At 40.7% G+C, this 11,511-nt stretch overlaps 1 protein-coding gene across 1 annotated transcript; it reads right to left on the bottom strand.

The window, feature by feature from the left end:
• Positions 1-6,542: 6,542 nt before the first annotated feature.
• foxa3 (forkhead box A3) lies at positions 6,543-10,818 on the bottom strand. The gene is made up of 2 exons (XM_047390817.1): positions 10,388-10,818; positions 6,543-9,154 (listed from the first exon to the last, which is right to left on the bottom strand). Exons 1-2 carry the CDS (start codon positions 10,457-10,459, stop codon positions 7,820-7,822), a joined length of 1,407 nt encoding a protein of 468 aa, XP_047246773.1. The 5' UTR covers positions 10,460-10,818; the 3' UTR covers positions 6,543-7,819.
• Between the last annotated feature and the right edge of the window lie 693 nt (positions 10,819-11,511).

Raw genomic sequence — 11,511 nt, 5'->3', positions numbered from 1 at the left:
TGGTGTGCTTTTGTATTTGCCCCCAGTACCCTTATAGTCCTAGAATCCAGTGCAACCATCTGCCTTCAGAAGTCTCTTATTTAGTAAATAGAGATCACTTGTGCGCTGTGGGGGCACAGCAAAATGTTGAAGGTACTCTGGTCAGAGGAGGCCTGCATGCAAAAAGCTATGAGTGGCAGTAAACCAATACTGCACATCACCCTAAATACACCAATCCCACTGTTAAACATGGTGGTGGCAGCATCATGCGGAGTGGATGCTCTTTTTCAGCAGGGACAGAGAAGCTGGTCAGAATTAGCCAAACAACTTTAGGCTGGGGCAGAGGTTTATCTTCCAGCATCACAATGACCCCAAACATGCAGCCAGAGCTACAATAAAATGTTTCAGACAAAACATATTAATGTGTTATAGTGGCCTAGTCAAAGTCCAGATCTAAATCCAATAAACTACTGTTCATAGATGCTCTCTTTGTTGAACTCAAGTCAGTATTTCAGTGTCTAAATATGCAAAGCTGGTAGAAACTGCAGTGAAAGGAGGTTCTGCAAAGTATTGACTCAGGGGTTTTGAATACACATGACGCCACATTTATTAAAACGGTGTGGTTGCAAAGTGAAAATACATAAAAAAAGTTCCAGGGGTATAAATACTTTGCAAGACATAACATAATTGTACCTAATTTCGTTAAATTATTAAATTCATGTCATTTAATGTTAAAATGTATTAATTTAATTACTTCATTATTACATTTATTTCATTCAATAACAAATCAAATAAACATAACACATTTTAATATGAACAATAAAGACAAAAAAGGAATACAAAGGAATAGAAAGAAGAAAAATCTTACAAATCTACCACCTTGTCTCAAAAAATCTACTTACTAACACATGATCAACTAAACAGGGGCCAACCAACCATACATATACCTATATATATTTTTTTTCGACTGTCTTTGGTTTATCTCTACAGATTATTCCACAGAATACTTTCATAAACAGAAATACAATGTTCCATTAGACTAGTTCTGACTTTAGGTTTCCCAAATTATAAATACAGTTTCTTTAAATAAATATTTTTGCAAATTTGCTCATAATATGTTGTTATGTATTTTAAACATAACTTGCCAAATATGGTAGTCCACCAAATTAAAGAGTTTTATCAATTTTAAATTCAGCACTAGGTGATTTATTAGATCTCGGTACTGATTTCTACTTATGATTCTCACAGCTCTCATTGCAGAGTAGAAATAGAATTTGTGTTTCAAGCAATAAAGACTTTTTTTGCTGAAATATCTATAATTGGTGCACATTTTCTTATTTTACCAGAGTCTACAGGAAATGTTTTGCATGAGTTTCAAGGTTTCTCAGGATTATCTGTAAATAATTTGAATAGGTCACATAGATGAGTTCACATTCATTAGTAAGATCAGGCTTAGATTATCGACTGCCCTGCTGCTCAACAAACTGACTCAATAACTGACTTACCCTTCGGTTTCTTATTACACCTAATTATTTTGACAAAAAAAAAGAGAGTTTGTCCTGAGGCCTAAACTGTAAGGGCTTTCCTACTCTCCCTCCCTTCACTCTATCTCTCCCCAGGCAATAACAAGTATAAACAGTACCTCCACCTAACAGGATCCAGGATGCGCTGGATGCCTCATTTGCATTGCACTCCTTAAAACACGCCACCCTCTTTCTCTTTGTCTTTCCTCCTTTCTTTCTTGCACTTTTGATTCCCTACTCTTCTCCAGTCTTCTTCCTTGTTTTTTGATGAAAGTAATTCATCACAGAGTAGAAACTGGACCCTCAGCAGCAGAATATTGTCCTTTATTCTGCACAGAAGTCAGGTTATTTTGCAGCTCGGACGTTCTCTGTGCAGGTGTGCATGCTGGCAGCTCCAAGCTGGCTTTGCTGTCACCCACAGAACAGCCTCAGGGCAGCTGTCATCGTGTGTTTAACAGAGCATACAGAGTCACTGTTTCAGTTCAGGTGACAACAGACTTGCTTCACTCTCTCCAAATCCTCCTTCATGATAAGATACAAATTAGATAAATGTGACAAAGTCATATTTTTTCTAGGTCAGATCTGAAGTTTAGATCCTTCCCAACCAGGTATTTATTTTCCTATCATGTTTGTGGATCAGTTTTTCTGTAATTTGGTGTTTGATTGAAATGAATTGATTGATTGAATGAAAATTATAACAATCAGGGTACAGAGGAATCAGGTCCAGGAGAAAATTATGATACATTTTTATGCAAAGTTCTTGCTTGGCCTACTAAAGGTGGACATTTCATGCATCTCATTAATCCAAGAACATCCAACTAAACTGGGTTCCCTTTGTTGCAAATTGTTGTTGTCAGTGACTAGGCCAAGCACTGTTACCAGCATGTGTTTGATTCCAAGGTATGTGCCCATTTTATACATACAAACAATGCAGCAACCATGTAATGTATTTAAGTAATTGAATCAGATTCAAACCATCAGCAGTGCAAATACTGCATCTGTCAATATGTCTCATACTAAAATGGCAGCCATATTGGAGACCAGGGTCTTCAATGTATATGGATTTTTTATGTTAGACCAACACAAACTCAATACTTTGCTGCAGGTCCAGTTCCAAGTCTTCTGGGGGGGTCTTTCGCTTTAAAAACATCTTCTGCATATCCTTTCTCGTTTTCTTCCAGAACTGTCGCTCCATCCATTTTCCCATCAACTGTGAGAAGCTTCCCTATCCATGATGAACTAAAACATTCCCACAGCATGATGCTGCCACCACCATGGTTAACAGTGGGGTTGCTGTGTTTGGAGTGATGTGGATGTGCATGTAGGCCATAAAGTTCAGTTTTGGCCTCATCTGAGCAGAGCATCTTCTCCTACAAATTGGCTTTCTTTCAATAATTGTTTTCTTATTGCCCCTCGTCCATAAAGGAGAGAGTTGTGGAGTCCATGACTAACTGTCAACACAAGAGCTGTGGATCTCTGCAACTCTTCCAGAGTTACCATGGGCCTCTCAGCTGCTTTTTTGATTGATGCTCTCCTTGCCTGCTGGCTTAGGTGGACATCCATGTCTTGGTAGGTTTGCGGCTATGCGACATTCTTTTCATTCTTTCATCAAATGATGAATTGAATGGAGCTCTAAATTACACAGATGGACTTTATTTAAAGGATTAGGTGACTTCTGATTGCTTTTGGTTGCACTTTCTTTTTATTGAGGAGAATCAGAATAAAGGGGACTAAATACAAATGCATGCTAGACTTTTTTGACTTTCTTTTGTACAAAACATTGAAAATTATGAATAATATTTCTTCCATCTCCCAATTATTTCGTGTTTTCCTCTCACATAAAAGTTTTGGTTGAAATGGGACAAGATGACGCTGGTTTCTAACACTGTCGTAGTGTGGATCTAAGACAATTTTTATGATGTAAACAGTCAGCCACAGAAAAGTGTGACAAACAAGGATTTCCCAACAAACTAGAAGCTAAATCATATCTTTATTATGGCCGTCCAGACCTTTATCAGTGGCTCGTATCTGTTTTGCTAGATTCTCACGTTCAGAAACTGGGTCAGCCGTAGGTTACAGATTACAGTGGAGAGGTTTGAAATGTGGCGCTGAAATTCTAACTGCTGGATTGTTGCTGCTTCAAACCACACACTCAAGCCACGCTGAGTTATTCCATGTAAATACTCTAATCTCCTTTCTCCCTCAGGTCTGAGTCTGACTGCTGATTACTGAGGGGACATATCACAGTCTGCAAGGTTATACCTGAAGCGACCTCCAGTGTGTGTGAGTCTATGTAGCTCTGTGGAACATATCAGGCAGGCGCTGTTCTATCTTATCAGCCCAACTGCTCTAAAGGTGGCTTTGTGTGTGCAAGGTGTTGAGCTGCCTTGGCTTCACACTCTGGCTCAAGACAAATCACCATATCCTCAGGTATGCACATGTATGCATGTGCTGCTTGTCTTTTAGAGCCAAAATATTGTTCTCTCTGGCTTCCAAGGAGCCATACTTTCTAGTAACTGTTAAACTGGTCTTGATTAGTATTTCCTGGAGCTCACGATGTTTTAAATTTTCTGTTTGGCTTTTTGTTTATTAGTTTTGCCATTCCTGTGCAGGAAAACACTGAAAAAAATGGGATTTAAGTATTTTCCAGAGTTAAGTCAAGTATTTTTAAAAGTACTTTTTCTTGTTTAAAATAAAAAAGAAAACAGAGCATAGAAGTGGTTGCATTTTTTCCCTGTACTATTCTTTAAATGTTCCATCCGTCTGTCCGTGTGTCGTTCTGTCCACCTGTGTTTTTTGCAGACCACATTTGCTTGGCCTCAGTAGAAATATCTGATTTAAATTCATAGTAAAAATGTTTGTTTTGTTGTTAGAAAATGTGCAAAAAGGCATCTAGAAATTTCTGGATATGTACTGATTGTTAACATAAAAACAGGTAGGAAGCCTGTACCTGATTGTATATAATCATTTATTGTACAGCGTGTGCTTAAAACAGAAAACAAAAAAAACCCTAGGATCTATTCCACGTTTTTAGTTCTTTGGGAATCACCTTGCTGGGGCTAAACTCCTATTTTGTCTTTGAAACTTTATGTTTAAAGTTTTTATCAATTTCCCAAAAACAAATAAGAACAAATTGTGTTTTTGTGACAGACTTTTGGTAACTAAATTTAGTTTGAAATTGTTTGGTTGCTAAGTTGTTTTTTAGGTCTGCATTTAGGAGATTAATTATTCATAGCTGGTTCAGAGGGCAGAGTTAAATGCGTTAATTTACAAACAACAAAAAAAAAACATGCCTTTGAAACTGATCAAATGGTGGACTGAAAATACGAGGAAAGAAAAGAAAAATTTTAAAACATCTTCAGAAAATCCTTGAGAACTATGACTAAAACCACTTCAAAGCATTAGAAGAAAGCTTGGAAGAAATGAGAGATGACAGAAGACTGTAAATTATATAGACACTATATTACTTGGAATTATTTTAACCTTGTTTTGTTTGTCTTGGAAAAATTCCAACATTTGACGCCTTGCAAAAGCATTCATACCCCTTTTCTCCATTTCTTGTCATTACAAACCAGAACCTCAATGTATTAAGTTGGGATTTTTTGTGACAGACCAACATGAAGTAGAGCATAGTTGTGGGGTGACAGGAAAAGTATCATTTAAAGGTAAAGAGTGTGATATGCATTTGGATGCATTTAGTCTTTTTGTGGTCTGTCTCTGCCAGCTGTGCACATCTAGAGACTTAAATTGTGTTTGTAAGCATCTGTAAACATCAATTGTCAAATCCTACCACAAATTATTTATTGGATTTAGGTCTGGACTTTTACTAGGCCTTTCTGACTCGTTAATCTGATCTAAGTCCTTCATCGGTAGCTTTTACTGCATGTTTAGGGCTACTATCCTGCTGGGTGGTTCCCATAAACTCTGACCAGCTTCCATTGTCCCTGATGGAGAAAAAGGTTTCCCACACTATGATGCTGCCTGAACTGTGCTTCTCAGTAGGAGTGGTGTGTGCAGGGTGACGTGCAGTGTTTGGATTTTGTTAGTGGATTTTATTCAGTCATCTCTTTTGGAAAACAGTGTATTTTTTATTCTTCCACTTTACAATAATCGACTGCGTTTGGTTGGTCTAACTCATAAATAATGAAAATACATAGATTGTTTTAGCTGCTATTTAAAGAAAATGGAAATAGGTTTAAGAGGGATGAATTCTTTTACAAGGGACAGTATTGGGGATTATTGCTGCCAAGGTTGATGTGGTAGGGAATAAAAGACATTACAGCACAAAAGGTGGGCAGCCAGGTAGAGAGGAGGAGAGTCAACAGGGCAGGGCTGCAGGGTGGCTGCAGGAAGTGAAAATCAACAAAAAATATGTTCGTTCGTTCGTTCGTCGTCTTCCGCTTATCCAGGACCGGGTCGCGGGGGCAGCAGACTCAGCAGAGACGCCCAGACGTCCCTCTCTCCAGACACCTCCTCCAGCTCCTCCAGGGGGAGCCCAAGGCGTTCCCAGGCCAGCCGAGAGACATAGTCCCTCCAGCCCCCAAAAAATATGTGAAGTGTATAAAGTTTCAAGATGCAAAAGTGCAAAATTTAAAATCTTTACTATTTCTGCTCATGGTGTTCAAGGAGACTTCGTAAAGTTTAAAGGTGCTCCTCTCCAGCGTCTTCTCCCTCTTCTTGAGTTTGTTGTCTTGCTGATAGTTTTCCTTGTGCAGGGTCAAGAGGAAGGTCGGTAGTTTTTGGAGAAGTTTGGGTCTCACTTGGTGCTTGATGGTTTATGCAGAAGAGATGTGCTTTGAGGCTCTCAGTGGGATCCGACCATGTTTAGTCTGCTGGTCCTACATGTCACACACCACAGTCATTTGGTCAGGAGCTGTTTCAACAAGCCGCTGCTATTCCTGTGGCAGCGCCTCGCCAAGACGTTCCTTGACTGATTGACTGGATGCAAAAGTTGCTGCAGGTTAAACTGGATTTTTGTTGTGAAGCATGTTGATTTCTGAAGTTGAAGTGATTTTGAGAAGAGAAATAACAAATGAACAATTTCTTCCCCACATTTTTTCCGTTTTTAATAAGAAAAATGAAACATGAATCATTTTAATCACATGTAAAACCAACAACAACAACAAGAAAACAAAATATATATTATATCAGCACACTTTCAGAGTTTGAAAAGCGACATAGCTTAAATAAAAGACATTTCTCTTCGAAACTAAATCATGTTCCACAAAGGACATCATGTGACCTGAAACTCCTGCACTTTATCAGAAAAATCCTTCAGCAGATTGTCGACACATCGATCTGTTATCAGATCAGCAGGCGTTTGGAGAAAAGGCACTTTCGGACACTGGTGGGTCACTTGACACCCCCCTGAGCCGATACATTGACAGCGTAAGGGGGGCTTTCCTAAGCATTGTTGTAACACACACACAAACACACACACGCTATCAGCATACCTGGTCTGTGGGAGCTCCAGAGTGCAAAGTACTGTATGTAAATCCTCCTCATAGTGCATTTCTCCCTCCCTTTTGTCAAAGTTTTGGTAACTGACTGAACTTCTCTTCAAAAAGCTCCAGTCTGCAGAAACCTGTTCACTTTAATGGCTGCCATATATGGAATAACAGAAGGATTTGGGCAATGAAAACAACTTTATATTTCTTTTTTTGTTCTTTTTTTTTTTTTTTTTTTTTTTTTTTTTACCACAGTTGCTTTGAAATCATTCTGTCAGAGATTCAGAGTTTGTTGCATTTTTTTTGCATGTCTGGATGTGACAGAAGTGACAGAACCATTTAAAAAAATTAAAAAAAAATGACCAAAGTTGCTGTAACACAAAGCTGAACTGTCTCCTGTTGCCTGAAGCAGTAACCTGAAACTCAAACTCTACAAAACAAAATTGCAATTTGAGTTGTAACCGGCCGGCCTTCAGAAGATATATTAAAATTTATTCCCTTCATAAATAAATGCATACCTCCTCCTCCACCCCCTGCACATCTATTTACATTGTATACAGGTTTAATTTTCACCCTGCAAAGACAGAATCTGACTTACACACAGATGCATCTTCTTGATCACTTAGAAAGTCTCACCGTCCAGTTCTACTGTAACTACACAGTCTCCTTCTTTGATAAAAGCAAACAGTTTTTTGGCCCCTCAGACACAGCAGCAGCCGTTTCAGGTGAAAGTCCTGTGAAGACGACTGAATGTGAGCCAAAGAGAGCGAAGGAAAGAGGAAGAGAACTAGAGCTTCAGTGTCCATTTTAGAAACAGAAGCCTCCATCTTGGCTCACCTCAGCAGAAAGGTTTGTGTGTGTTTGTCCATATTAGGAGGCGTTGAGCACCGAACGGCTGTACAGTGGTTGGTAGTAAGCTCCAGAGTCCATGGCAGCCGGGCTGGGGCTGTCATAGATCTGCTTCACTCCTACCGGCGAACTGCTGGTGTAGCCGGTGTAGGCCATCACCTGGTCCTGGTAAGACTTCAGGTCCATCTTCTGCTCGTTGGACATGAGGTTGGTGATGGAGAAGGGGTGGTTGAAGTTGTAGTGGGGGTCCAACGACTTGAGGGCGTCGCTGTGTAGGTCCATGTGCGGCTGCATGGCGCTAGGCAGGAGGTGGGAGCTGCTGGCTAAGGATTGGGAGTGAAGGAGAGAGCTGGAGGAGGGGGAGGTGCCGGAGAGGGACAGGGAGGATGGTGGGATGGAGGATGAGGTGGAGGAGGAAGGAGGCAGGGAGGCAGCTGGGCTGTGGAGGTGTGAGGAGGACAGTTGAGGGCAGTCTAGAGAAACCAAGGTGTTTCTGTGATGAGGCTGGTCATCTGAAGAGCTTGGATGGGAGTTGTCTGAGTGGGCGGAGTCCGCTCCCTCTGACCCACCTGTGGGGCTGTGATCCTCCCCCAGATGGTGTCCGCCATGGCCTCCTTTCCCCGAGCCCCCCTCCTGGTTCTTGGCTCCCTTTTTGGATGCCTTGTCCTCGATCTTGAAGCGTTTCTGGCGCCTCAGGAAGCAGCCGTTCTCAAACATGTTGCCCGACTGCGGGTGAAGAGTCCAGTAGGAGCCTTTGCCTGGCTTGTCCGGCGAACGGGCCACCTTCACGAAGCAGTCATTGAAGGAGAGCGAGTGGCGGATAGAGTTCTGCCAGCGCTGCTGGTTCTCGCGGTAGTACGGGAACAGGTCCATGATCCACTGGTAGATCTCATTCAGGGTGAGCATCTTGCTGCTGCTCTGTTGGATGGCCATGGTGATGAGTGAGATGTAGGAGTACGGCGGCTTGGCATGGGTCAGGGAGCGTCGGTAGGGCTTTGGAGGGACCTCCTTGGGCCCGGCCCGGCTCAGGGAGCCAGCAGCAGTGTATCCAAGCTGACTCATGGACTGGCTCATGTTCTGGTAGTGGGACAAAGAGCCCAGAGAGGCAGGAGCAGTGGAGCCCAGTTGAGTTAGGGTGCTCGAGCTGAGGGAAGACGCCACTGGGGACAGAGACATGTGACTGGGCCCAGTGCCCATTGTAGCCAGAGAAGAGCTGCCGAGGCTGGAGCTAGGATACGCCATGTTCATGCCTGCTGGTGAGGCCGTGGCTGGGTTCAGGTTGATGTAGCTGTTGATGGAGCCCATGGAGCTCATGGAGCCCAGACCAGAGTTCATGGTGCTGGGAGAGGAATACATCTGTGGAGGTAGGAGAAAAGAAAACGACATCTCGTTAGATCCAGCAGAGGAATTAAAAAAGAACAGGTTCATCTAAAGCAAGTTTTATTTAAAATATGAAGATAATAATGTAACTATTGAAACTGATCAAGTATTCCTTTTTTTCAGAAAAAAAAAAAAACTAAATATGAGCAGAAATTTGAAACTCCATTTTAAAAGTCTCTCTTATCAATGCACAATGAGTCTCTCAGTGTGCGGAGAGGACTTGAATTTCGCACAGCCGTGTTAACTCGAAAATGCGTAAAAAGACGCGTCATGGTGCCTCTCAGCTCAGACGGCCTCCTCCACTGTCACCATGGAAAGAAAATCAATACTAAAAAGCTCAAAGCTTAATATAAACACCAGAACATTTCTTTAAACAGATCACAATAATTGAGTTTGGTTTTATGAGTCTTGGCCGCATTTTTGGCACAACATGCATAAATCTGCCGCTGAGAATAAACGCTATCACAGCCCCGCTTACTGATTATTGGTTAAATATTACCAGGCTCTTTCTTCATGGTAATTGCATCATGGAGCTGAGGTGAGACCTGAAGCTGCTGATGGAATTAACTCAAATTAAATTAGCGGGGGGTGGAGATGCGTCATTAACACCTGAACTGTCGCAACATGTCAGCCGCATCAGAAATACAAGGCTCTCCATTGAAGAGCAAATTTCTGTTCAAATAAATCATTTTCCGTTCAATTAGAATTAAAAACTCTGTACATACTACGTTTTTTGCGTAGGTTTAGATGAAAACTTGTGATTTTCTCGCCCAAACTGCTTCAAAAGATTTTGTAATATTTTAGAATATTACTTGTGGGATTAAAAAAAGAGGAATCCTCACAATATTTATAAGGATAGCACATTTTACGCCATTAGGATGTTTTCTTATCGTCTAGTTGGGTTTTAAGAAGTTATTTTGCTTTTTAATTAAAGTTATTTTATTTTAACCTTACAACACTTCTATGTGATTATTTTTTATACATAAAAGTATGTTTTAAGATATGCTCTCTTCTAAATGTAAATCGAAACACTTATATGACTTGAACTCTTGTTGCGCAAACGAAATTTGTCCCTATTTCACCATCTGCACCGCTGCGCTGCCAATTCTAAATCCTCTTAACTGTTCCAGATTTTGAAGTAAAAGTAAATTTATTAAAATGTTTATTGTACAAAGTAATACAATTTTAAGAGCGAATTCAGTTTTTTACCTCGCTGGCCTCGCTATAATAGGTATTCCAATCTGGTAAATCGTGCGCTTCCATCTTCACAGAGCTCAACATCCCCAACACAAGTCTTCAGAGAACAGAAAAAATATCTAAAGCTGGGTTTTATATAAAAAAAAATCTATATATATCAAAAAGAAATATACAATCCTCAGCAAATGAAAAATCCGGACTGAAGGTTTCTTCTGTTAGCCAAGAAAAAGGACCCGACGCATGAAGCGGATTTAACAAATGTTCCTCTGAGTAATTCAGTCAATATTTCTTATTTTTCAGTCATCCATTGTTTCAGAGTCTTATTTATAGGGATTACAGAGGGACGCTGACTTCTTCGTGTGGCCCGTTTGTCTTCCCTTCCCGCCGGGGGGCCGTCGGGACGCAACTCTGGATGGACGGAGGCGCAGCGCGCAAACACAGTGAAGAACTGCGCTTCTCCTCCTCCTCTTATAAAAGGTGCCTCCAGGTTCCGCCCCGCTCCTGATATTTAAATACCGTGTCAGGATCCAGGAAGGGCCCCGCGTAAAGGCCGATGTGGCCCCCTGGCGTGCTGTATATTGGCCGGGCGGCTGCAGCGGCCACCCGGGCGAGCAAAATGTTCCTCAGTGAGACAACAGGGCAGTTTTTTTTTTATCATAACCCAATGATGCAATGTTGAAGCTCACAGTAGTGGTGGGACCCTTCTGATGAAGCATATCTCTGTAAAAAACAACATGATTTTTAAATATTTTTCAACCAATTCCTCTAAATATTTGAAATTTAAATTTGCATGGCACAAATAAAACGGTTTAACCTGAAGACTTTTATAGCTGTTATTTTTTATAGCTGTTATCCTCTTAAATGTTGTCAAGTCGCCCCTTCATCAATAAGTCGTCGCGTTGCCATTTCATCTACAGCCTACACTGATAAAAAAAAAAAAAACTAAATTAATAAATAGCATTAATAAAATTACAAATTTGCATATAGTTCACTTGGTTTGATTTTAATCAATATTTCTGACTAGAAGTTATGTAGTTTAACTAGAAACGACTTAAATAAATAAGTGAAATTCCAACAAATGTTTTCTTATTCTCCTAAATACGTTAAATTCTTATTTTTAGCATCATTTGTTTGTG

Source organism: Girardinichthys multiradiatus, chromosome 18, assembly GCF_021462225.1.
Source record: "Girardinichthys multiradiatus isolate DD_20200921_A chromosome 18, DD_fGirMul_XY1, whole genome shotgun sequence".
Taxonomy (NCBI): Eukaryota; Metazoa; Chordata; class Actinopteri; order Cyprinodontiformes; family Goodeidae; genus Girardinichthys; species Girardinichthys multiradiatus.
The sequence above is the reverse complement of the archived record's forward strand: the minus strand, read 5'-3'. Positions and strand labels throughout refer to the sequence as shown.